Raw genomic sequence first — 27,973 nt, 5'->3', positions numbered from 1 at the left:
ATAGCTGTTAACATCTTGTGTTTCTCAATAACTAATGTAAGTACTAATGTTAGGAAAGTGGACTGCCACAGTGTCAGTAGAAACTCACAGTATATGTCACTTTTTGTATGAATTTAAGATGACAAATGGCCATCAGTTTGTTTTTTCACTTGCACAGAATTGTAGGGATGGCACTAATTTACAGCTCTGTATGCTTTATTGTGTTTAATGGTGGCTTCTGCAGTAAGTAATGTGTAATTACCCTTAAATTCCCTCAGGGCTGCCGACTGATGCCATAAAACTCTTTTAGGTGTTGATTTTCCAGCGGTGCCGGGCTCCAACAATGATTTGCCTGTTCAAGCAAATTTGCAGTGGAGAGCACAGGCAACCACAAACGTCATTATAAAGCGGGAAATATTTAAATGCACTTGTATAAAATCAACCAGGCAGAAAATACCCCCCTTTCTTATCTTGTCCTCTTTGTAAACTTGGCACAAGCGGTAGACAATGGGAGTGATACGTGACAAAGGCCACGGCCCACAGTCATGATGCATCTCAGTCACCTGGACCAGCATGACTCTCCATTATTGGGACAATTTATTCAATGGCATGTTAATTCTACCCAGCCCACATGTATAGGACCGCATTAAAAAACAGTGTATGAATCCAGTTGGTACAGTCTACACTGAACTCTTTCTTTTATTAATTAAACTCAATTTGTTTTTCCTTTGTTGCAGCAGGTGCTTTTATTGCAGGTTTATGAGCATGAATGTTACGTTTTTATCATGGTTTGTCAATTAAAAAGACTAGAACAAGAGAAGACTACAGCCATGCTACTGGCTCGTGTGATGCTTTGAGCTAGCTTAGATATACAGTATATTTTCCTCAACATACAGTACATCATGACCAGGTACAAGCGAACATGTATCAATATTTTCATTGATATATAGTTGGGGGAAATGAACTTGGTGGAAGTTGTAATTAATGCAGTATGGGCTCCATCCTGCTGTTATGTGACTCTTCATCAAAGCCCTACAAAACTAAGAATGTATTTACTGTGCTGACGCCCGCGCCCACCACAGTCACTGTGCAGATAAATCCAACAAAGATCAATCCATTTGCCTTTGGGTCAGCATGGCCATCCGTTAAAGATTTTCATCGTTGGCACCTTCTTCAGTATCACCACCGCTATTATCATCACACTAAACTAGGGCTGCAACTAACAATTATTTTAATAATCGATTAATCTGTTGATTATTTTTTCAATTAATCGATGAATCGGATTTAAAAAAAAGCATTAATTTACATCAACTCAATACATACATACTTATTGTTTTAGTTAATAGTTGTGTAAAGGTAAGTAACCCAAATAGCAGATACAGACAGACAGACAGAAAGACAGACAGACAGACAGACACACACACACACACACACACACACACACACACACACACACACTTATTCATTAAATTATTACCATCATTGTAGTAAGTGCAAGTTAAGTTCGTTTAGACACCACACACTATTATATTTGTCAACAATAACTGATATGGGACAAAGCACATAATATATACATAACAGATTGAAAAATGAATGGGCCAAAAAAGGCAAGCGAATAAAACAGTGTCTTTAGTCTTGCAAAGTATACCACCCCTGCTTTACTACTGTTATTACCGAGCTAATGCTAGCTTGTCATGCTAGTCAGCTGGATAACGAGTAAACAGCAGCACCAGAAGAGCTACTGGAGGGACGGTACGTTCCTCACTTCAGAACGGAACAGAAGTAGGATAGTGTAGTGACTTTACCCTGCTGTTGAACTCCCTTCCTCCTCATCACGGACTCCAACATGTTTACGTTTTAGGTGCTGACTCATCACCGTGGTGCGCCCGTGCCATGCCGTGTCGCTTTTGCTTATCTTGCAATGAACACGTTTTTGATTTATTTAGTGTGAAATGCTCCCACACCTTGGATGACTTGGGTCGTACTGATTTCTCTGCCTCCGCCGAGTGTTTCAGAACAACGTTACGGGTCTCTCCGGTCTCTCTCCGTATTTCCTCTACCCCCGCTCTGCTCTTTTTTCTTTTCTTTCGCTCCGTGCTGCTCCGCGCTGCGCTCAACTCAATTTTTTTTTTTTTATCTCCGCGACTAGGTGGCCTAATAGTTGCGCGACACAACGAATCGATAATTAAATTCGTTGCCAACTTTTTTAGTAATCGAATTTTATCGATTTTATCAATTTGTTGTTGCAGCCCTACACTAAACAACACACATTTACTGTCTGATGGAAAAGACAAAAACAGAAGAAGCAATAGAAAACAAGAGAAAGTTAACATTAACCAAGGCAGATATTTACAACCATTCACACTCATTTTCCCACACTCTGAGGAATTGATTGGAATTGATCACATGTAAATGCCATTGATTGGCTCACCCTTTTGTCTGTATTGATTGGTGTGTGTGTGTGTGTGTGTGTGTGTGTGTTTGTGTGTGTGTATATGTGTGTGTGACTCCTCTCTTGCTCTTCTGCCCTGCAGCTGTCACGACAAGTCCTGCTTGTCGGTTCAATCCCCAGACCGACAGGGTAAAATCTGGGAAAGTGAAGGAGCAGCGCTTGTCCCTCCCTCATTACCGCCAGCTTGAGCAAGGCCCTTAACCACAACCGCTCCAGTGGAGCTGCTCAGTGGCCAGCAGATCAGACTGTGGTTATACTGGGCAGCTTTCCATGTATGAATGTGTAACTGTGTGAATGTGATCAGGGTGTTTCTGCAAAAGAGGCGCTTCCTCTCAGTGAACGTTACCTAAATAAATAAAGGTAAAAAATAAATAAATAAAAGATCAGATGTTGCTCACTATTCGACCGCACCCATTCGGCCTTACCTCCGAGTGTCTACATACACTACCCCCACCACTCGTTTGAATGCTGTAAGTGAAACATCGTTTCATTAACAAAAGGGTCCTGGTAAAGAGCCATTTACATCAAGCCTTGAGGCTATAACAGCAACTTACAGGCTGTAACATACAATTAATTTCAGTGTTGTCAGAGACACCAAAGAAATGATGCAGGTTTCACCCGAGAACAGATGACTGTGACTCTTCCCTAGCGGCCTACATGACCTTGGTAGTGGGAACCAATCCTGACTTCCTCTTGCGCCTCCCCCAACCGTGCACTGACTGCTGAGCAGTCAGTCACAGTTTTTCCTGTTTCCTCCTAGTGTCAGGCTCAAATTAGTTCTATACCTTCTTGACTTTCGACAGCCAATCACTAGACGCAAAGCTAAATGCAATGAAACATTTAACCTGCTTTGTGGCATTATTCAGATCAAACAGAACTTCCTCAAACTAAACACCACCCAACGCTGCATTAATAAATGTTTCTTCTCTGGTTTGTTGGATAGTGACAAAGCTCTCTAGCAGGCGTACTAAATTAGGACTCTTGTCCGTCGCAGAGGGGGAGTGGGGGGTAGGTCAAGTAGATGAATGGGTTGTTGTTTCCCTGTCGATACTGGCCTCAGATAAGAAAACACTTTTATGTGTCATCCTGGGCTAGAGGACTTGTTGACTTGATATGGAAAGGTAATACAGGACATGTTTTGATATATAAATATAACAGACAGCTTCCCACACTTACAGCATGGCCTCTTACTCTACCACTGGCCAAATGAGAAGTCATCCATGTTTGACACTTGCTGGTCAATTTAAAGGTGCCGTAGGTAGGATTGCGAAGATCCAGGACTTGAACATCAACAACTTCTCAGTCCCTTTCCACTACAGCCCAAAACAGTCTCCTAAGCCCCTCCCCCCACAAGGGAGAATGAATGCGTGTGCATGAGCAGTGATTGACATGCAGTTAGACACCCCCGGCCCAGATTGGTGCATCTGAACAGGGAGCAGTGGATTTTTGCAAATCGCACTCCAGGCTGTATGTGGTGCCAGAGGAGCCAGATTTAATTTTTTAAATTACCTGCTTCATGTAGTTCTACTCGAACATAGGGTCAGTTTCAGCAAATATGACAGAAAGTTAGTTTTATAAGTCTTACCTACTGCACCTTTAAGTCATGGTTAGGTCTGTTTCACCACTGAGAGTTAACTGGTAACATAGCATGAAGCAGCAGTCCTGTTTTGTGGTTACCTGCAGTTTAATACTAACCTGACTCCGCCAGATGGATTGCTTCGCATTTGCTCGGCATATCCATCTGGGAAATTTCCGTTGCAGAACTTTTGGGAAGGGGCGGAATACTGGTTATTTGATTGGATGAACCATCTGTCTATCACCTATGTTGGTGATAGACGGGCCAAATCAACCAATCAGATCCACGAAGCGTATGAAAATACAACCACAAGCCCGCCCCTGCTGCTGCAGGAAAAGCATAACTCGTAAGCTCAGCATGCAAGCAACATGTCGGTAAAGGATATTTGCCGTTTATGTAACGAGAATTTAGGAATAAAAGACACCATTTCAGGTTCCCGGACCATATTCCAAAAGAAGGATCCAAGAGAAAAAAAGCATTAGCGAGCGGCTACAGAATTAGGGCTACCGCTGGCTGATAATACTCGTTAGCTGATTGGATAAACCATCGGTCTATCACCACCTAACCCACCTCAAAACCAACGCTGATTGGCCCGGTCGTTTGGCTAACGGCTCCAAATTTTCTCTGCCTCAAGATGCCAGACTGATCTGCGAGTGGAAAACTGGAGCTCGCGAGATCAGGACGGTCTCACGAGGCTAGTTTAATACACCTTGCACATTGATTTATAATGGTGGGTAAGCTTTTAACCAGAACTGTTTGAAGTGTCCCGTCATATGACTTCAACAGACATTTTTCAACCAAACAGAAATATCGATAATACAGTAGTACATAATGACACACACATATTCACGGACTACATAACTTACATACAGCGCAAAAACAAAAGATGTACAAAATGAAGACCACATATCTATAGTGGAAAGATATTGTTCACTGAATTCCCTGAAGTTTTGCAGAAACACATATGACTCTGCCATTGGAAACAAATATATGACACCAGCAGAGCTTTTAGGATGATTCATAACTTCAATAGTAGCTCTACTTTCATGCCAGCAGTCATAGTACAAGTGTAGGCGTCAGTTTCGACCAAATTGTGAAGGTCTCAATATCAGTGCACATTCATCTTTCTTACATTGTACATAAGTGGAAATACTAATTTTATGTTCGATAAACAAATGAGAAATAATGGGGGATTTGAATGCTTGAATCTTCAAAGTATGATTTTAGTGCAAAAGAAAAATGTGTGCACTCATTAATTTTGTCTTAACAGCAAATGATACAAGACATGGGTAAACAAACATCAACTTGCAACTGTGGAAAGCTACAAAGAGAGAGAGAGAGAGAGAGAGAGAGAGAGAGAGAGAGAGAGAGAGAGAGAGAGAGAGAGAAAACATGTTTTCCCAAACATTTATTAACCATTTTATTTTTAAATTAAGTTTTACATAACAAATAATGTTATACAGAGATGCATTGACTACAGAGGCCCATGTAGGCAAATAACAAAACAAAAAACGAGTACACATCCAGATAAAAGAGAATTCATAATAAATACAAGTTTTAATACAAGGGAATAATGGGCAGGATATTACACTGCTACAGAGGTGGCCCTATTTCCTGCACATCGTTAAAGCCTCTGAGCATTACAGAGTAAAAGGATTTATCAATACTCGAAAATCAAGTTAAGTATCTTTAAGACATATTTAGACGCATACTCTCAACATTCTGTCACTCTTTCAGTGTTCATGCAGTAGCCTACAAGCTCAAGATCGGGTTAGAATTAGTACACTGAAAAACAGCTGTAGACACAGATAGTAGATATAAAGTAAAGAGACAGACAAGAAACAGTGAGACAAGAAACAGTGAGCACAGAATGGGTCTACCAAAAATGGTATTATTTATTGAAATAATTCCTCTAGTTGCTATCTTTTGTTTCATGCAGATACTGAAGTAGAGACTCATGTGAGAGACAGGGGGAGACAGAGAAAGGAGAATAGAGCCAATAGAAACCCCACCCATCAGTGGGTGGATTTGGAGGAGGAGCACTCATATCAGTCAGTAGAGAGAGAACCTTCTAAGAGACGGAGTAAGGGAGGAAGGAAATCTTAGCGCAGACAAAAGCGCTCTTTCTGGCTGGAGTTTGTTTACCACTTCCCGGGGAAACTTCACCAAAAACTCTGGGATTTATTTCACTTTTCTTTCACTTTTAGACGTTAATGTGTTGCTCACTTTGGACCTGTGGATCCTGTTTGGACTTGCATTGATATTATTAAGCCATATTTATATCACAGACAACTTGTCATCGTGTTATTTTCGGAGCCAGCGGTGATGTCCCACCACTGACATGCACCACAGGTGAGTCGGGACAGACGGGGCAAAGGTGTGTGTTGTGTGTGTTTTTTATTTTGTTTTTTTGTTACAATTACTTTACAAAAATCCAGTTTCCCCTCTGACCGGCATGTCAGCTGTCAAGCTGCAAACAGTCGCAGTTGTACCTCATTGATGTTTAATGGCATTTTTTGTTTTTAAATAGCCTACAGGAAATTAACAATAGCTTTGCTTTGTAATGCTTTCTCTTATTGTGAAATATCATTGTAATCTTACTGAGGAGTCTTTGTCATGAGTTAAAAGTGTCTTAAAATCTATGTTAGTTGCCTTTACTGACCTTCCTTTTCATATAATATTCCTCCTGTCAGAGTTTAGAGCGACATTTTCTACTTCATGGAGATTTCCTCTTTTCGAAATTGAGAGGGATTTAGGAGTAACGTTACGTTAGTGCGTTTTGCCGTTATCCTCTGACTTCGCCGGTATATTTGGCGCCGCCGCGCACCGGCTTTTAGTTTCTTTTATTAACCCATAACCATGGGCTAACATAACCAAGTTGAATGTAAACGGCATTTCATTCGCGATAAAAGCTGTATTGGGTCGCATTGTCTTTAGGAGTGCAGGATGAACTGCATTTTATTTGCTGAATAGAGTTTTTAGGCAGGCAGGCACTATACATCTCTCTAAACAATGTCAAAACTTAGGTGACGATATGTTTTCCTTGTAACAAAAGAGCACATTTTTGTTCATAGATGAGAGGCTTTGTTATTATCGAGGTCACAAAGTGCAGCCGCTTTATAATTCACCACTCCATGACCGGAGACGAATTCACGTGAGATTTCCCATTCTAGTTCACCTGTAGCTTTCCTGATATTCACACCTAACTGTCAAATACCGGACTGTAAAGGATACATTTAAACACTTTAATAACCAGTTTATGGAACCGTGTACATGTGCACGCGCTGCCCTGTGGGAGGCGCACATACACCGCTAGGTTTTGAAGACGAAAGCTACAAATACAGTATAGACAGAATATTCCAAGATACTTACACCGTCCACGTGTCAGCTCCTCAATCATTTAAATATATTTGCCTAAATAGTAAAGTGAAACCTTATCGTGTAATCTGAAATTCAATTTTTTTTTCTGGAGAGACCGTTCTGTCGTCGACCACGAACGGAGACAGAAACAAAGCTCATACAGTGATTGTGCAGACGTGCCGCTGAACGGATCTCGTTAAACATTTAAAACCAAGACACCTGATCAAATGCCTCGTTGCTAGTTTTCTGGTACCGGTGTTTCGTGTTTCCTTTTCTTCCCTCCGTCTGCTTTTCCCCGTCGGCGAGCTGACCGCCGGTTTGATTTGGTGCAGTTTCTATTTCTTTCTACATACCGCCTGACACGCTTAATACAGTATGCCTGATCGTAGTGCTCGGATCTGCACCAAAACCCCACTGTGAACGTTTTACATTTTCATACGGCTATAGAGGAAAGATGTCGCGTCCACTTAAAACGCGGTCGTTGTCGCTGTTTCACCGTGCGTAATAATGCGTAAAAAACAAGTGACTATTTTCATCGAAGGTGCGTAAAAGTGTTTTTGTCGGTACGTAGAGACTTGGTTCCAAACATCAGTTGGTTATAATTGTAGGTCATTTTGGCACAGAAGTAGGTCATTGCCGCTGGGAATCCTTGCGCTTAGGAAACTTCAGTCTGGACAAACAGGAAGCGCTGCATCAAAATACTCTTTTATTAGAATTTCACGTTGAGAGTTTCGGTGATTAAACCTGAACCTGACAAGAGTAGTTTCTTCCTTATGCAAATCATTGTGTTTTAAATAAAGTGACTTTGCAAAAGTAATAGCTGCATAATTGTACCGTGACATGGTAGAAGTTGCCGTCTATAAGCAGAAATGTCCCAACAAACTGAAAGATTGTTCGAGTTGATTTACTCGAAATTTTTAATTTTCAGACGGACTGGTCCGCTGAGACATATTTCTTTCAGGCTGTTAATATGTGACGCAGTTGAAGTTACTCCAGGCGCTTCCTTCATGCACGCACACACACACACACACACACACACACACACACACACACACACACACACACACACACACACACACACACACACACACACACACACACACAAGTCAAACAAACAAAGATCTGCAATCAGCAAATTCTGTCAAACAATGGATTCACCGGGCGGACGGTTTGGCCAGCAAACCTGGGCTATCGCCTGAACAGCAATATGGAGCATAGGCCTATTCACTGCACATAAACTAGTCAAACACTAACAACACAACTTCAAACCTCGCTGTGTGTATCAGCTGCAGTGGCACGTAAGTTAGAATATGGTAACGTTTCATAAAAGACACAAATATTAGCCAGTTTATGGTAGGCACGTCCGCGTTGGCTCGCCAGTCACCGCGATTCCCTGTGAAATGAATGTCATTCAATGACAGAAAACCCGCAGTTCTGAAGGAAAACACACGAGGTCAAGTTCTGACACAGAAGTAGCTACACTGTTATATCCAGCTGCATGCTGCTACCCCTCATGCAACAGAGACGTGATGATGTATAGGCGGTTTGGGCAGAGTGATGAAAGCCCAGACTGACGGTGCCGCTCTGGTTATCCAACAGACCACCAAACCGGTCCGATGGCTCGGCCGCAGTAACGGCAACACAGGGGAGCGAAGGAGATCCACCACCCGTCGGTGCCGCTGGAGCCTCAGGGCAAACCTCCCGTTCAAACGACTGCGGCGAGCGGATTGGCCCCAGCGATTTCACCGGAGGAAGAGAGCCGGACTCGCCGTCCTGGTGCAGAACCAAAGCCATCACCCCTGTCGACAGCCTAGACGTGTTTCAGAAGAGGTCTATATTCCACCTTCCTCGCCGCGCCTCAAGTGGATATTTCTCCTCTGAGGGCGACTCACTGCCGAGCTCCCCGCTCTCCCTGAGGCCAGTGACGGCTGACAGAGCTACGCAGACTCCGAGCCTCACCGGCCAGGTGATGAACCATGCCCTACAGCGCATGGCTGGGGCGCAGGACGGAGGACCGACGACGCACCAGCAGCACGGTGAGCACAGGCACTTCACATATAGGCGATGATTAACCGCCAACACTGAATACACGCATGTGGAACAGCAGGTTCCCCATTACAAAGTTCTCTGACAAGTGATGGAGTGACAAACATAGCAGCGAATTAACTGATATGCTAACGGATACGCATGCCATTAATTAAATAACATTACCTGAAATATAAATTATATATAGATATATTTTCGAAAAGAAAACCATTATAACAACACTTTCCATCACTGAAATGCACGTTTTTCCTCTCAAGAAAGCACCTTTCAATGACCTCTGATAACCTCAAAAATCGCTTCAAAAATACTAATGATAATGCTTTTAATCATGGCGAAAATAATTTTTCTGCTACTCATTTTTGTCATCCAGAATATCAGTTTTAAGAACTGAACACTATATTAAAAATACAGTGCCGGTTGTGCGTAAAAAGTTACTGGCATGAATCAGCCAATACAAGCTAATCTCACAGTGGAATTTAGCTGCTGCTGTGTGGGTGTACAGCAAAATATGAAACCAGATATGAGCCCAGCACAAGCTCCCTGTAGCTTTCTTTTTCAAAGATTTGAGGGTTTGGGCGTGTGGTGATGAATGTTAACAATGATAGTAAAAAGACATACTTGGGATGTTTTTTTTTTACTGCCCCCTTTCTCCCACTAGATCTTACTCATGCTTTTTTTTCCACTACCAGTATTTTGCTTCTCTCTCACATGAGTAAATCAGTGTCATGTTTGTTTCATATTCTGATTTATTGACTAGGGGGGAAATCCTATGAATTCAGGTTGAAGCATGCAGATCCAAAACACACTAACATGAGTCCTTGTGCTGCCAAACCCATTTCTGCTGAATCCTGTGTTTTTATTAAATTGTAGTATTACTCTTCTTCCTTTTGAGTGACCTATTCTGCCTTTGAGTGTGTAAAACAAACAAGCCTAATCTCATAGGAAATGAATAATGTATTTGAACAAAATAAAGGTCCAATATAAGTACAGTATATTGGAATAATGTGCGGACAGTGTCGAGTTATAAAATCCTAATCATAAATTAACCCCTTAAATAGGTGATGATCTTCCCTTTTACTCTCTGGTATGAGGTCTCTTGGACTCAAACAAACACATAAAGGCACTTTTGTGATATTGTGTAATGACAATTATATTTTCTTGTTTGTTGTGTGTTTTGCAGCACATTCTGCCTCCCAGCCTGCTTTATTTAGTCTCACTTTGCCAGACCCTCCTCCAAAGCGCGAAGGAGGGTCTGGCTACTTCACATAGCATTCGGGGATGGGAGGAAAACATGTTCTGGCCTACTGGCATTTCTTTAAACCAATCAGAATCGTCATGGGTGGTGCAAAACTGCACAGAGCCGCTGCAAAAATAGTCGTGCGAGAGAAAACTCAGATTGGACAGATAGTCTAGCTAGCTGTCTCAATTTACCCTGCAGAGATCTGAGGAGCAGTCAACAATAGTCCTCATATATCCACCGAATTTGAAATTCCAACACAAAATAAGCGGAAGGAAAATACACGCATCCGCCGGAATTTCCTGCTGCATGGGAGCAATCCCGGAAGTGGAACGCGAAGGATATAGACTATGCTTTGTTAGACCTGCTAATGTTGGACTGCTGCCTTGGATTCACAGTTTTCATGAAATCATGCCGAGTCACATTTACAGGAAGTAGAAAGGGTCTTGACTTCCGGCTAAACCAAAAGGGCCACGCCCAAGTGTGTGTGTGTGTGTGTGTGTGTGTGTGTGTGTGTGTGTGTGTGTATATACCATCACAGTAAAAAGAATGATGCAGCAACCATTCACTGAAACTAACCAAATTAATGTCTGCCCTCACAAACTCAGCTATATTAAACAAAAACTACAAAAATGTTAATTTTGAAAACGTATCTATGCTCGCTGCTGAAAACTTGCGGCTGAAATATTTGCAGTTTGAAGTTAGAGCTCTAGCATTGCACTTCTACAACATTGTTGGACTTAACAATAGACAGTCTTTAGGAAAATATAAAAATCGAACAGAACCACACATTTGTTCCACACATTCTTCTTCCTTGTCAAAACCTGGCGCCTACATTACCCACAATACAACTTAACCACCAATACTTTGGTTGGAGATTCGAGTGTGTTATGCTACTAGTGGCTAATGTAGCCTTGAGACGCTAGTCTCAAGCAGAGTTGAGGAGTTGGCCCACACCAAGCCATCACTTGCCGTTAGCATCTCATTGACTCCCATTCATTTTGGCGTCACTTTGAGAGCGAATAACTTTACATCTGAAGTGTTTAAAGACTATATTTGTCCATTGTTTATTTCTAAAGAAACACGACAATGTATAAAAGGCTCCATTACCTTGTATCTCACGTTATGGCCCTGTAGCAGACGTTTTTATAAAAATAGGCTAACGATTGTGTCATAACCACGCAACTTACTGTCGCACAGTAGATAAATTATCATATAGTACAGGAGAAGCTCGCAGACAGTATCGACTCAAATTAGCTGTTTGAGTTTAATTACTAATGTTAACTAGCATTTTAGGCGTTGCTGTGTCCATTATTTTACTGTCTATGATTTGACATAGTGGCCAAACCATGTAATTACAACTTCCGGGTCTGTCATGTGATGCCATTGGGCCCAAAAAGACTTTTTCCTATAGACTTACATTGTGAAATAGATGTTTGTTAATCAGTGGATACTTTTTTTGGAGGTACAACTTTCCAGTACGAACACTTAAATAGCCCTTATCATTATGTCCTAAAAGTTGTAAATTCACAAATAATGGATTCCAGAGTTTTTTACCCAACTCTGTTCAGGTGAATGAGCTGAGACCGAACTGTTGAAAGGGGGAGTTAATGAAAACGCTAGTGCGCTTGCTTAATAGACCCAATCACAATGTTTGTTTATAATGAATTGTTTGAATCTAATATAATCTAGATTTGGTTGATCAAAAACGCTAGCAAAGCAACACAGTACAGAAAATCAGCACAGCAGAAATGTCAGATAGGTCGGACCACCGCGTTTAAGTATATAGCTTTAAACATTACAGTTACAGCTACAAATGACAACAGAAATAAACAAGTTTGCTGATATCATTTATCTCCGCAGTTCAAATCAACTGACATTTGTCTTTTCGTTATTTGATTTTTGTGTTACATGACGATATGGTGATTCGATCTATGGGCCCCACAGATGGGGAAGATCCAGGTAATTGTATACATGGAAGTCAAACCTTTTTGGCTTTATGCGCCACTGATCAACTTTCATAGGAATGAAGGGGGTCTGCCTCCAACGCTGTATCCAGTTTTCTTTACACACCCCCAGGTTTTGTTCTTTTTCAACCTTGTCGCCCCAACTAATGTTGACTAAAGTGACATCACCTGAGGCAATTTATTTAAGGCAATTTTGCGCAGCTCTATGTGGAACCACAAAAGGTTTCATACAACTTTTTCACATATGCAGTAGTACTCCCTAAGACCTGCAAACATACTTCCATGTGTGAAATTGGTGCATTGTCCCTTTAAGGGTTTGAAGTGTTGAAGTTGAAGCAATGAAAGAGTTAGAATTATCAGTTGAAGAGTAAGTATTAGCAAGATTTTACAGTTGAAGTTCTTTAGGTTTGAGCTTGTATTGATGGAGACACCAAAGTGTTTGTTGGACATTCATCACTTCTCACAGCCCTGATCCTGTTTTTATTTCTGCTTGTTTATTTGGACACAACAGAACAAGACACGCAAGCTTTTAGCTGTCGGCTAAGGCTGCCTGTCCTGTTGCTTGGTAACAAACAAAACTGTGGCATGAATCTGAGATTTGGCACAAAAAAACAACCATAAATAAAATCCCCTAACAGTGTTGCTGCAGTGGATGACAATTATATCCACTATGTAATGACATTGTAGTCTTATCCTGATAAGATTTTACTATTTGTTTTTCTGCGATTCTGCAAGTTAGAATTGTGTAAAAATTTAAATTACTCTGTTAAAACCCCAGCTTTAACCACATCCATATCTATCTGCGTTTTTTTCTTTTCTTTTTTACAAGGATAGTTGTGTTTTGTGAGTAAAAATGTTATCTCCGGAGGCTAAAACAAAACTTCCTTATTGCAACCTCTGTAGGTATGGCTCTGCTTTTTAGAATAGCAGTGATTAGCTTCACTGATTGCCTTTGTGTCTCTGTTATTCTCCCTCTTCTCTCACTGCAGTCAGACAGACAAGTCAGACAGTCAAAACAGACCAGCGTGTGTCATTCATTAAGTGCGTATTTAAAATAGGGCTCAGTGTGCGTGTAGCAGTCAAAATAGGCCAGCAGGTCTATTGTAGGATGCAGACTGAAAGCCTTTGCCTCTCATTCAGTCCGCTACGTCCATCAGATAGCACAGATAGGAGATAAACACAGACACACATATCGTCCTCAACGCAAAAAAAAAAAAGTCTCAGTTAGCAGGAACACTGGCCTGTTTGTGTGTTAGAGAGCGAGATAGAAGGCTTAAGGAGGATCAGTTTATCAACTTGTTGTTGTCGCTCCCTGACTGCGTGATTACACTTATCCTATCACAATATTTCCTGCTCCTGCAGCAGGAAGATCAGGCCTTCAATCAGGTTTCTTCAGTCACAGCCAGAGTGGAGCAGTTGACTTTGATGCATTTCTTTAAATTCACACTTATAACACAACCTTTGGGCTGGTTACACAAACATAGATTTTGCCTGAGGCTTCGATCTAACATATAAACTTTAGACAGAGTCAGAGTTAGAAGGCTGCACAAAGCTGGCTTATAATTGACTGTCTAAAGTAGGAGTAATTCATTATGCGTTCTGGTGAAATCAAGAACCTTTTCAGCTGACCATTTGTGTCTTCTGTTACAAGGAAAAGTCAGTGATCCAAGATGTGACTGCTTTTTTAAATTATTTGCCTTTTAATTGCCCTTAAAGAAATGACTGCTGCTTGAGAGATAGCTGAATATGGGCATAGGGCTGGGCAATATATCAATATTATATCGATATCGTGATATGAGACAAGATATCGTCTTAGATTTTGGATATCGTAATATCGTGATATGACGTAAGTGTTGTCTTTTACTGGTTTTAAAGGCTGCATTAGAGTAAAGTGATGTCATTTTCTGAACCTACCAGACTGTTTTAGCTGTTCTATTATTTGCCTTTTCCCCACTTAGACATTATGTCCACATTACTGATGATTATTTATCTAAAATCTAAGTGTGAAGATATTTTGTTAAAGCACCAACTGTCAACCCTAGAATATCGGTGCAATATTGATATTGAGGTATTTGGTCAAGAATATCGTGATATCTGATTTTCTCCCTATCACCCAGCCCTATATGAGCATCAATTTTCAAGAAAAAGGAGGTCATCTCTGTTCCATTATTTGGTGTCTAAATGGCAAGACTTGACACAGTTTGACTGACTGTTGGTCTTTGGGAAATGCAGTACAGAAAACATTATACTATATTTCCAAACAAAGACATTGTTGTGAATGTTGTTGGTACAGTCAGCAGCCTGATGGATTGATTTGAACGCAGCCTCATGGCTGTATCAGTCTCTTAAATATTGGAGGATGTGAGAAATATTAAGTCTGGGTTTCATAACAGCGTTTATGAGTCATAAGTGGAGATCGGTAAGAGGTCAGAGCTTTCATACTGTTCATACTGACTTAATGTTGACTGAAAATATCACAGATTAACCACGGAAATACACAAATGCATACAAACACACACACACACACACACGCACGCACGCACGCACACACACACACACACACACACACACATTCTTTAAATGTTATATCTTTTCATCTACCGAAACAGTCACAGTAAACATACAAACATTGTCCTGATGTCTTTGTGTGTCTTTTCAATCTCACCTACATTATTAAGTAGTCTGATTTGTATATTTTCTGTGGTTTTTAGCAAAGCATTGTGAGCATGCATGTTATATAACATAATTAAGTCAACTGAAGAAGCCTCTGCTCTGATACTGTAAAACATCCCTTTCTGAATTTCTCTGCTTGTTTTGTTCATTTTTCTTTTGTCTGTTTGTTATTTCATTTCGTTAAAATGTTACTGCTGATGGGACTTTGCTGGTGATACGTACATGCATCTTTGTAACCGTAACCATTATGCTGAGTTCATGTGTTGGCGGGACAGCTGGACATGCACATCACGTGAAGGTTTTAAATAGTGTTGTCTGCTTTTCTGTTGCATGTCTTCACCGTTCTGGTGATGCTGTGTCCCCAAGTGGACTTTATGTCAAACTCATGTGCTGTGTGTACTGAGTGGGCATATGTTGTAATGAATGGGCCGCCATCTTGTAACACTGTATACAATTATATAACCAGTTAACATTCATTCTCAGGTTTCTGTTGATGTTTCCAGTCATATTTCAAATAGACTCCTGTTTGATTACATCATTTCATGTTTCACATAAGTGAAGCATCTTCCGAGTATGACTGTCGCAGTGGAGGAGCTTTGAAACCTTTTAATCAATGTTAAACTGTACTTAAACGAAGTGTGATCTAAAGCTGCAGCAACACATACAATACACATAGTTAGTGCTTGTTTGATCATATTAGCAAAGTGAGCATGAGTTTTCCCCTCTGTTTCAGGACAATCTCCGAACCCCTCTAGCACGCGGCAACGAAACGCAGCAGGGGACATGCAGGCGGAGGCAATCGGACGAGAGATCCGACGCATTGGAGACGACTTCAATAGATTGCTTCTGCTCAGGGTTAGTGATCTGTGTGTGTGTGTGTGTGAGAGGGGATCTGGGTATAGAGTAACCACCAGCGATCACATTTACAATATGGAGCACTTGAGCACAGTAGAGCAGCTAAATGACATGTAAATGACATTTACCAAATACAACATCATTTGGTTTTCATTGTTCAGTGATTTATGTCCCTATCCAACATAATGCACCCTTGATTGCCACATGCCACATTGGTCATCATTGTTTGCCACAATTGATTAGTTCATGTTTATCAAATCTCAAAATCTAAGTCAAAACAATTGCTGTTTAACCATGTGAATGTGAAGCAGGATGCTATTGAAAATGAGCAATATGCTCAGCAGGGTGAAAAATAACAGGGAGGAGGGGATCAGAACAAACATTTCCCTAAAATGTCGCTGTGTCTGATCAGAGGGAATCTGTGACCAGCTGGTTATTTCCACTGCGCTCGGGGTGAGAAGAATGAAATTACTTTTGATCAGAAAATAACCAAGCAGTCAGCCTGAAGCTGCAGTAAATCAAGATGCCACAGGAACCACTAAATAAAAAAAAAGCTAAAAACAAAACAAAAAAAAACAGCCTTATGACCCCTCAACAGTGGAGGGGCAGAAGATGGATTTGTTGAGCACAGAGGGGGGAAAGCAGCTCACTTCTCCTCTGCAAGGCCTTCAGCCAACTTCCAGCAGTGGGAAAGAAACAAAAACAAAACTTAGTGGCACAACTTGGGTGTTTAAATGTGGTGTGACGCAGAGGAGCTCATTGACTGCTCACATTATAAAAGTGGAGCTTATTTGCCCAGCCTAAGTAGCAGCAATTTAATCGGTTATTTCTTGGCTGGCTTACTGAGGTACTGATGCACGTGGAACTGTTTGTGAATGCTGACTCTTCCTTGGCAGATTAAAACAGGAAGTTATTTAGCTTGTGAATATTGGATTTAATTGTATATCAAGTCAAGTATTTCAAGTAGATTTTTATTTATATACCGCCAAATCACATTTACAGAGACCCAACATTCCCCCATGAGCAAGGAAAACCCCCTCTTTAACAGAAAGAATCCGTGTGTAGAACCAGGCTCTGGGTAAGCGGCCAGCTAAGAACGACCGGTCCGGTTGAGAGAGACAGAGAGAGACCGAGATGCAGAGCAAATAATAACTATAATAATAATCGAAATATGAATAAAAGTAGCAGTGTGTGTCAGACAGGACTGCGGCAGCAAGCACAACCACGATCCAAGCGCAACCGCAATCCATGCCAAGTTAGTAAGATGCATTAATGGGACATGAATGCGTACATATGGATAGTATTATTGTTATGTGGTATTATAGTTGAAATTGTGTTGAATTAATTACACAGGAAATGTAAATCATTTCCAGAGTCTCTTCTTGCAGAAATTTAAAGATGGAGACGCAGTAAAGTTTTATACTTAAAGGCTCCATGTGTAGTTTTGACCACTAGTAGTGCTTAGGAGCAATGCTTTTACGAGTGGGTCCCCATTTTGTTTGTATGTAATATGATACATATTCTTACCACTGGTTTTAAACTGTTCTGCCACTTACAGTTGGTGGTGATAACATTGTGTATGTGCCAGCAATTGCAGGGAAGAAGAATGAAAGCTAGCCAATATGGATGTAAACGTGGCGTGATTTAAAAATAAATAAAAAGGTTAGACCTCAAGAAGAGATAGAATGCGTTTTGGTGAGAAATGAGAAATGTTTTGGACTGAATGTAAACAACTTTTATTTGTTAACAAGATAACTCCACAAGGCACCTTAGATTCTTTCACATAAATTAACATATTTTCACATATTTTCTCCGTATCATACTACTCTAACATAAGAGGAGACATTTTTATTTTTCCAATTACTAGCCATATGGCTCTTTTTCGAAACATACAATTTCCCATTTGCAGATTGAAGACAATATTTGACAAGTATTTTCAAAGATGGATCCAGCTTGCTTAATCTGCTCTGATTATGTTGTGAAACGACAGTAGTCTATTGCCTCACTGAAGAGATAATCACATTATCACAGAGAATATAAATCCTCCTCCTCCTGAATGATGCAGTTTACCCATCAGTCAGTCAGACAGGGTGTGTTGTAAAGTTGTGTAGCTGCAATACGAGATCATTTCCTCTTGGATTCTGTTTCCTTGGCAACATTTCTGCATGTTGCATCATCATAGTTTTATTTACTCCACTATCAAAGAACTAACTGGAGCTTTAGGATGCCAGAGAGAAAGAGGAAAAAAAAAATCAGAGTTCACTGAAATCTCATCAGAGAAATGGATAAAAAAATAAAAGTCAAGAACAAGCATTACAGGACTGTTATATTCCAATGAAGAGCTTAAAATGCTCCCTCAGTGTCAAAAGCTTAAAAGCAATAAAGCAACAACTTTCCAGCCGAGGAGTCTGATTAGTCAAAATGTTCTCCCCCCGCTGTGTTTTACCTTCTGGGTGTCAATGAACATCAAAAAGGAAAACAGTTAACCCTTTCTGCCCTCTTGCTTCTGTAAACACAAACACATACTCTTAACCAAAAACTCCTGAAACTCCTTAGGGGATGTTGTTTGAGTGCACTTGTGGTTCCAGCAGTCGTCACATTGCTCTCAAACCCATCATTATCAGAGCTGTGTTACTCCTCCATCTTTTAGATTTTGGATTGAATCAATCACTGCACTTAACCTGCCTTCTGGCAGACAGCAGTATCACTCAGTGAATCCCACTACCTGGGATAAGGTATGTGTCAAGACTCATGCAAGGCTGGTTTGGCCATCACTGCTCTGATTTAAAGGAATACGCCACCGTTTGTTGAAATAGGGCTTATCACGGTCTACCCTGGCTGTAGATAGGTGGGCCAACGCATTTTTTGTCTCAGTGCAAGTAATTAGGTTGTTTTTTTGTCTTTTGTTGGCTCACTTTTACTCACAACATGCTAACCTGGCAACATAGGATTCCATTCACTACGCTAAGCTAACTTGCGGCGGCGCTGCCGGTGTTGCACCGGACTAACACAATGCATGCACAAAAAATGCGTTGGCCCACCTATCTACAGCTAGGGGAGACCGTGATAAGCCCTATTTCAACAAACGGTGGCGTATCCCTTTAAGCTGCAGAGGAAAACAGAGAGAGGTTGGAGAAATATATGAGAATGTGATGATTCAACACCTAATCAAACTATAAGCAAGACAAAGAGAGAAGAAGAGCAAATTGTGTTTGTATGTCTTAGTGAACTTCGGTGTGGAATTATCCAGAAAGTGTCAGCATGTGTGTTTGTTCATGCTGTAGAACAATGAGGAGGCAGAGAAAAGAGGAACGTGGAGGCTTGTTCCCTGTTCTCTTACCAGGTGTTGCTGTGGAGTGCACATGCATGGTTACACAATTTCATAACCACAGCAGTATAAGACATTTTTCAGATTTGAATCAGATACTTGATCACCAGTATAAGAAGAAAGAACATGTATGATGCTGAAACAAAGCAGTGTGATCTGCTAAGGCCGCACAGATTATTGAGTAAATTAATAAACAGTATTAATCCCATATATAATGCACAAAATGAACACATGGCTGAAGAAATCAAGGTAAAACACTTGGGCACCACATCAGAGATGTGGGTTTGAATTCCCCATAGTGGTTCGCGTCTGTGAGGGGGTCATTCATTTTCAATCTTTTGGTGATGCCATGCAGAGGTATGTTTACCTGCATGGAAGGGAAGGATAGCGAGAATTTCGCTGGCAGGTAAAAAAAACAAAGAGCTAGTGTAACTGGGGTTGTCTATTTTCTCCCTTAGCTAACAGTGAGCAAGAGCCACAGTACAGGAGAGTGGATCAGTCTGAATTAGAAGGAAGAAAAAGCAGATGATGATTGTAGTAAGTTTGCTTAGCATCCATCCTGCTGTTGGCAGGTCTGCACCTACTGTCACTCTGTTTTTAGGAGAGGAAATGTTTTATCCTCTGATCTGTACAGCATCTAAAAACCTGAACCTAACATAGCAAGGGTTTTGATTCGATGCCTATGCCTGTTGTAAGTGGTGAACCCACCATTTAATGGTCCCGTGTCTCTAATTAAACTGTGTACTGTGTACATTCCTTGAGAGCACCACTCCATGGCCTGACTTCAGGCCATAGCGTTTCTACTCCAGGCACTTTTCTCAACAATCATTGAGATCTTTGTGAGTCATCATCTGCTCTCTGAGACCAGTTTGCCTTGAAGAGTGACCCTACCAGAAGCCTGGATCAAACCCAGACACATTGGAGGGATTACATTTTCCAACTTGAATCGGAGAGTTGAAAGATCTGAGAGGAAATTGATGACGTTTCTGAGCAAAGGGAAATTCCAAGGAAGTTCACGACAATGCCTTGTACTTCACACTTTCTTCAAACAAGCCCAGCAGGATAGGTGACTCACCATGAATCATATCTAGCTCGTGAATTTGGGGTGATTCAGGCTATGCCTAAACTTCAAAGTAATTCACTAAGAAAAATGCAAATATAAGAACAGATATCAAAACATAACAATAACTTTGTACAACATGGATTGCCATGAAATTTGACGTTAAGATGTGTGTGGTCCCCAGAGGATGAAAGCTACTGACTTTGGTGATCCCCTGACTATTCTTGTTGTGCTACCAGGAGGTTGACATTTTGTTTTTGTTTTCCAGTGAAATGTCTTGACAACTATTGGATGGACTGACTGCTGTGAAGTTTGGTAAAGATATTCATGGTCCCCAGAGGATGAACCCTACTGACTTTGATGATCCCCTGACTTTTCTTCTAGTGCCACCATGAGGTTGACACTTTTAGTTTTGAGCGAAATAATAAGATGGATAACCTCGCAATTTCATTCATGCTCCCTTCAGGATGAATTATAATAAATTTGGTTCATGACCAAATACCTGCAAAACTAATGATATTCCGACTATACCATTTAGACTTGCCTCACAACAATTTGGAGGGTCCCAACACCCATGTTGGGCACCACTGACCTAGAGGGAAGAAAAGAAATTTAGGAAAGTTTCAACAATGTTATTCCTCTAAATATTTAAAAAGAAAAAAAAGGGGGATACACTTGATAGTATTGTATCTGTAAATATATCATCTGGTTTAGGGGGATATTTTAGCACACTGACAAGTTCTCACATTATCTCCAACTTATTGTTACATTGCCGTTGAATACTGAGCTGCCATTGTGTTGCCAAAAGATAGCTGTATTCAGTTTCATTGCCTGAAGGCGTTGGCTGAGAGGCAGAGCTGCATCACTTTAGGCTGAAGAGGCTTTAAAATGACTCACATCATCTGAGAATACACTCACACACAGACACACAGGTGTCTCAGCTCACTGTATTGCCTGAGAAAGTAGAAAAGCAATCTTTTTACATACAAACCACATTGAGGTGATTCATTATTTGTCTTTAAAACATGTATAGCCGTGTATAATCACTTATAAGGTATTTGTTTTTCAGCAGTCTTCCTCTCTCTCACTGCCTTTCACTCCTGTGTCCTCATTTAATCCAGCTCTCTCCCCCCTCACTCTCTCTGTTAAACATTTACACAATGTGTGCGTGATTATGTGTGTTTGTTTTCAAACATCTGTATTCGTGCTCAGTATGCTGTCTGTATGTGTGTGTGTGTGTGTGTGTGTGTGTGTGTGTGTGGTGTGACAGTCTAGTGTCCGTGACAGTGTAGATTCATTATGGCTCAGCCCTGTGGTTTAAAAACTCTCGGGGAGCAAAGCACAAGGTCTAATTATCTGGCCAAAACACACACACACACACACACACACACACACACACACACACACACACACACACACACACACACACACACACGCACACACTCAAACAAACTCCAACACACACTCTGTCCTCTTTCAGTAGGAGGTAAAACCCTTTGTCCTGAAGACAGAAATAACTCTGAGGAACATTGTCGACTAGTCGGGTGTCACTGGCTGGCTGCTTGTGTTTTTGTTTGTGTGTGTTCAAGTGTGCGTGAAAGACAAAGAGCGGGAAAAAGACAGTATTTTTAACCCTTGTTTAACCATGAATTACAGTAAGAGTGCATTGCTGTTTCCATCAGTGGAATGCAGGACCAAACACTGATTTATTGTGGCGTTTGCCTGTTCATAACCTGCTAGCTAAAGGATTGTTTGAATGCTTGTCCTGTTTTATTTCAGCATTGCTACATTTATTTCTGATATTTTCTGAGCTTTGTGATGACTCCATGCACAAATTATACCAATCTAAGCTCTACTTTAGCCTATAAATGTGGTCTGTATGCAAGGCCAGATACACACAGAAACGTTTAAAATCCCAAGTCACAATGTTAAAGCCTTAGTGATCTTGAACTACATACTTTCTGTTGTGTTGTCTCAGAGCTACAACCTGCTCTAGTCGTGTGTCTTCCACATTATTTTCCTGCTGAGGTGGTGAGATTTCCCTCACTTTTCATGCATCACGTACCTTGTTTGCATTTTAAAACGTGATGCTCACATTGCAGCATAAAGCAATTGGAGGTGCAATGATTTTGGACGGGTGGACACACCAACTGTTACATTTTGTGCCAGAATCCAACATAGAGAAAAGCTTGCTGGAATGATTTGGCAGTCACTACATAGCCACAACTGTAAAGAATAATGTGCAGACAGATGTTTACATGTTCAGAGATGTAAGTGTAAGCTGCATTTTTTTAACTTTTTATCCATGCTCTAACAAGAGAAATTATTATTAAGGTGCCTTACTGTTTAGGGGAGGTTTGCATAGTTGCACAGTTTGCATTGTGTGTGTGTGTGTGTGTGTGTGTGTGTGTGTGTGTGTGTGTGTGTGTGTGTGTGTGTGTGTGTGTGTTGTGCTTGTGCTTGTGCTTGTTTAAAGAGCTATTTTTGGGAGGCAGCATAGTAAGTTGTGGTGACCAAACAAAATCACATGAGCTTTTTGGAACAGGCTGACTCAATGTTTCCACAGTGGAAAAAAAAACAGACAAGAAGAAGAGCAAGAATGAGATGAGATATTTAAAATCTTCTGCATCAGAGATGTGTCTAAAGACAGAATCAACGGTTTCTTAACCTAAAAAAGAAATATGGAAATTATGTATAGAGTCATGCATTTCACATCAACTTTTCTATCCTATCATTAGCCTGATTTTGTACATTGATCTTCTAGGTTTTCTGACCGAGTGTCCCAATTGAATGCTACAATACTAATATTTGACAATCATTGCCATGCATTTTGCAAAACATTCCACAAGTTTTAGTCTTCCTTCCTTCCAGGTAGCCATTTTTTCCATTCATTTCAATACAAATTAACTTGCAGACACGTAAAACCTGAGATGGATCATCACAGTGAACATCAAGTTGACTTGTATTTTTTTCTCATTGTCTCATGCTGCCAAAGTCACTGATTAGTTTCTCACCGTAATAACTTTTCTGATTAAAGTCTTTAATGACGGTGGTAATGACTGGTGGGAAGTTCAGACATCCTTGCCTTTGAACCTAGCTAAATGTGCAAAGCTGCCAAAATCACTTGTTTGTCCTCTGGCTTTGATTCACAACATGATTTGCTACTGTAGAGCATGTATGCAAATCTCTGATGTTGGAGCTTCCCACCAACATTTGAACTCATCACCCAAGAAGACTTTTAAAATGTGTCTGCACTTTCAATGCGACGGTAATATAACTGATGAAAAATAAAGGTGACATCATTTTCATTGTAATGGATTCATAGACCTGCTGTTTGGAACCTGAATAGAAACTGATGGCTGCCTGAGATGCAGGAAAAAGTATTAACATATTAAACATTGTGGGATGTTGGAAATTAAACAAACAAGATCTGTAGTAATTGGGATGAAACATGGAATCGTAATCAGCAGTATCCTTTAAAGTAGATCTGCTGATATCATCTTGTTTGATTGATTGGCTGTGTGGTTGCTTCATTGGTTGACTTACTGTCTACTTGGTTTTCTCTGTTGAGTTGTGGATGTTTTGCTTTTTACTTTTTGTGCACGTATATCAGAAAGAGAGAGAGAGAGAGAGAGAGAGAGAGTGTGTGTCAGTTGAACTACTTGTTAAAAGCCTGGAAAACAATTTGTGGCAGCAGGTTTTCTATTCTCAGATGATGGAAGGGGTTGTTTGAGGTAAGAGTTTAAAATGAGGAAACTATAAAGAGGATTGCCAGTGTGTGTGTGTGTGTGTGTGTGTGTGTGTGTGTGTGTGTGTGTGTGTGTGTGTGTGTGTGTGTTCTGTAATCCTGAGGTATAAGGTTGAATATCAAGATTGTTTGGTGAAACTGGTTTTGGCTTTGTGTCAGACTCTCAGCCTGCAGTTTGTCAGCTGAGGAGTACATCTGCTTCTGATTGCAGTTGAAATCAAACGTCTCATCCTGACTCTGAAATGCGAACAATTACCCAAATAACAGACTAGCCCTATTGTCTACATGGTGTTTTTAATCATAGGTAATTATTTGTATTCCCAGGACACTTGATTTACTGTAACCTTTTTGACATTACTGTTTGTGTTTAGATTAAACAAGCGAGATACAACATGTTAATTTATTTTGGAGGTGCTGGTAGCTAAATATTTTAGCCATTTAGCCATTTTCCCCTGCACCCAGTCTTTATCCTGAGCTAAGCTAATAGCCTTCTGGCACTAGCTTTTTAATTAATACACAGACATGAGAGTGATATCAATCTTCTCATCTAATACAGCAAATAAGCACCTTTGCCAAAATGTCAAACTATTCTTTTGAATCCTTTGAATGAGTTGAAGAAACTCTGAGCGTGCACCTTCCACTATTAGACATCTGGTAATGATTAATATAAATGAAGCCAGGTGTGAATGCACTTGACATGCACTGAATGAAGTAGGACAGTCATCTGATTACTCATCATCTGATCCAGAGGTGGTTTAAGACACATTGTATACAGATGTTGGTAGAATGTAAATGCATCATCTGTTTTAAAACCACATACATCAAGTCTCAGCTCCTCCCAGGTATACCACATCCTCCTGTTATGTTGTCATTGACAGCTTCTCCTGCACTTTCATCAGCTGTAGAATATGTATAGTAAGTGCCTACCATGACTACAGAGCAGAATATACTGTAATGTGGGAAGACATTTACAGATGGCATTTAGCATTTGGGGTCAAAACATCTGATTAATGTAATCTGGAGAGTTAAACCATATACAATTGTTTTAAGATTTCTGAAACAGCTGACTATCCACTTTTTTATTTATATAGTCAGGTATAACATCAATAGAGATAAACTGAACATATACTAGTGAAACAAGCTTTTAAGTAACTTTACTTTATATCTTGAGACTCATAAATCTGACAACGTGGTCCCTCACTCTGCAAACTGCAGACCATCTTGAAAGTTAAATTATTGCAGTGGTTCGTGAGGTGAGGAAAGAGCATAGAATCTCTGCCAATTTGAAAACCACAAAGCCTGAGTCTGTCTTCCAAAGCTGCGTTGAGGAAAGACCAGTCTCTAATGTGCAATATGATAAACGCTTTTGCAAGCAAATTAACATTATTATTATTAATAATAATCATCATAATAATAAAGTTTTCACAACAAAAAAGTACATTTGCATATTTAAAGGCCAGAAAATAAATCAACCTTTTACTGCTTTTACAAAAGTTGCGCTTCAGTTGAAAATCCACTGCAACTTTATACTCAAAGGCGAAGCTCTAATATGTGTTGTCAAATGACAAACGTTTGAGGTTGTGTGGTGCCAAATGAAAAGAAGTGCTGAACTAATGACTGTTGGCTTTAGCTTCTACACCCACACGGGTCTTGATTTACGATGTCAAAAGTCCATGTATTGGAGGGGAAAGCAAATTTTCAAAGAATTTTTTGGAGAGTTTGCACTGCCAAACACAACAGTTCCTTGATGACATTTGGGGAAATCAAGGCTCAGATTTAGCTGCAGTGTAGTAAGTGTTACTCTTTCTCCTCTGCTGTCTCAATGCATGTTGATTTAAAGTTAGAAAGTTCCTAATATGATGACTACTGGGGGAAATAGCCCATAAAGAAGAAAGAAGTACCCCATGTCATGTCAGAATACAGTAAAGTGTTTTTCCAGATGTGTTTATGGAGACTTGTGCCTTTTTTCCAGAAAAATTAAGCAGTCCAGTTTTCTTCTTTCCTGGTGGATTTAATTAAAACGAGACTAAGAGTTTACAGCCACACCAGCGACTCTGTAAAGCTGCTCTTAGGCACAGCCATGCTTTGAACTATGCTAACATGCTGATGTTTAGCAGGTGTACCGTTCACTATGTTAACCATTTTAGTTTAGTTTGATCGCATGCTACCATTTGTGGATAAGCACAAAACAAAGTATTGGACATGTTAACCTGATGATGGTGCTAGATGAAAAGAAAAGGGAACACCAAAGTTATTACAGTTCATCCTCTGAGGACCACGAATGTCTGAACCAAAGTTCATAGCAATCCATCCAATATCTTGTTAAAATATTTCACTCTCTGAGTGGTGGAAAGACCCAACGTCCGACAGATAGTGCGGCTAATAAATATTCTCATGATTGGTGTAGCCAAAAACATATGGTAAGAAAATGGTTTCCTGCAAAAATAGCCTGGCAGTTACCAGCATGTCTAGGAATAATAATGATTGAGATGTACCTCCTGTTTAAACATATGGGCTTAAGCACGCAATTTACATACTCAGATCTAATTAAGTTATTCTCTCCTGTTGCCACTACACCGGCTCATGACAACGAGTTTCATTTCCTGAGCGATGTGTTTCACGTCGTTGTCATCACAGAGAATCGGGAGGCTATTGATCACAACGGTCAGCTTTTCCTCCATTTAGTTTGAAGTTTGTAGTTGAAGTAGAAAAGAACTGTGCTTCTATATCAGGGAGATTCAAAATAAATGGGATTGGTTGTATTCAGGTTGTTTCTTTGGATGTGTCTTCTACAACTGATTCCATGATTCTATCAGGCTTGTTAAACTGGTTCTGTACAGGAAATTGGGGTCACGTCTTGTTTAAATCAGTATTCTGGCAGCTCTTTGGTCACCTCTGATTGTTTGTTTGACTTGGTCACAGTCAGAAGCAGAATTAGAAGCTGACTGATTCAACACAGGGTTAACTACTCTTCCCCTCACCTGTTTCCTCCTCTTGCATTAGGGGTTTCTGTGGGTTTTGGCTCGCTTTTCGGATCAAACCACACAGCTTTGAAATTTCTCTCTTGCTCTTGTCCGTTAAGATCTTGTTTTTCAGAGCACGGTCTTGCCCTGGGGCAGAAGGATTATTCTGTGCCAGTTGATGTCTGGATGGTATTGTAAAGTCCATCCGGCTGGGCTGTACTTAAAGGGCTTCATGCCAAAACAGAACATCTATCTTCCAGTGGAAAAACTGATTCTCACTCTAGTAAATGCCATAGTTATTCTTGTAAATGCTTCAGTTAGGGTGCAAAGTTTCCTTTTTAAACTTTTATTTAGTAGAGCAATAATAGCTTACGGTGGATTTTTTAACCACAACTCTGCTTCACATTCAGACACCTCCAAGATTTCATACCTGAGCGCTGCATAGTGCAACCACAGCCTACTGTCGGCTGCTAAGAGCTATTTTTGTGCTTTTACCATAAGTTCATTAATTTAAGAATTCTCAGTGAATCCTATGTTTTACTCCGAACAGGTTTGAACTAGAGCTAATAGGGAAATTATGGTAAGTAACTCGTGCAAGGCCTCGAACTATCAGCAACATATTTCAAGTTCCCCTACTATTATTATGCTATAAGTGAAGTTACCAGATACTTTAAGTCATTCATTGTGGAGATCCCCACCTACGTACCTTTCCTCAGCAACAGGAACCTA

The 27,973-nt window shown here is 40.4% G+C and overlaps 1 protein-coding gene across 1 annotated transcript in view; it reads left to right on the top strand.

The window, feature by feature from the left end:
- Positions 1-5,965: 5,965 nt before the first annotated feature.
- LOC114572300 (bcl-2-like protein 11) overlaps positions 5,966-27,973 on the top strand; it is a 29,843-nt gene continuing 7,835 nt past the window's right edge. The window contains exons 1-3 of the mRNA XM_028603877.1: positions 5,966-6,359; positions 8,967-9,403; positions 16,024-16,145. Coding sequence (XP_028459678.1) covers positions 6,349-6,359; positions 8,967-9,403; positions 16,024-16,145 — 570 coding nt within the window. The 5' untranslated portion in view covers positions 5,966-6,348. The remainder of the gene's footprint in view (positions 6,360-8,966; positions 9,404-16,023; positions 16,146-27,973) is intronic.

The sequence above is a fragment of the Perca flavescens genome, chromosome 17, assembly GCF_004354835.1.
Source record: "Perca flavescens isolate YP-PL-M2 chromosome 17, PFLA_1.0, whole genome shotgun sequence".
NCBI lineage: Eukaryota > Metazoa > Chordata > Actinopteri > Perciformes > Percidae > Perca > Perca flavescens.
Note: the sequence above shows the minus strand (reverse complement) of the source record. Positions and strands in the feature narration are given on the sequence as shown.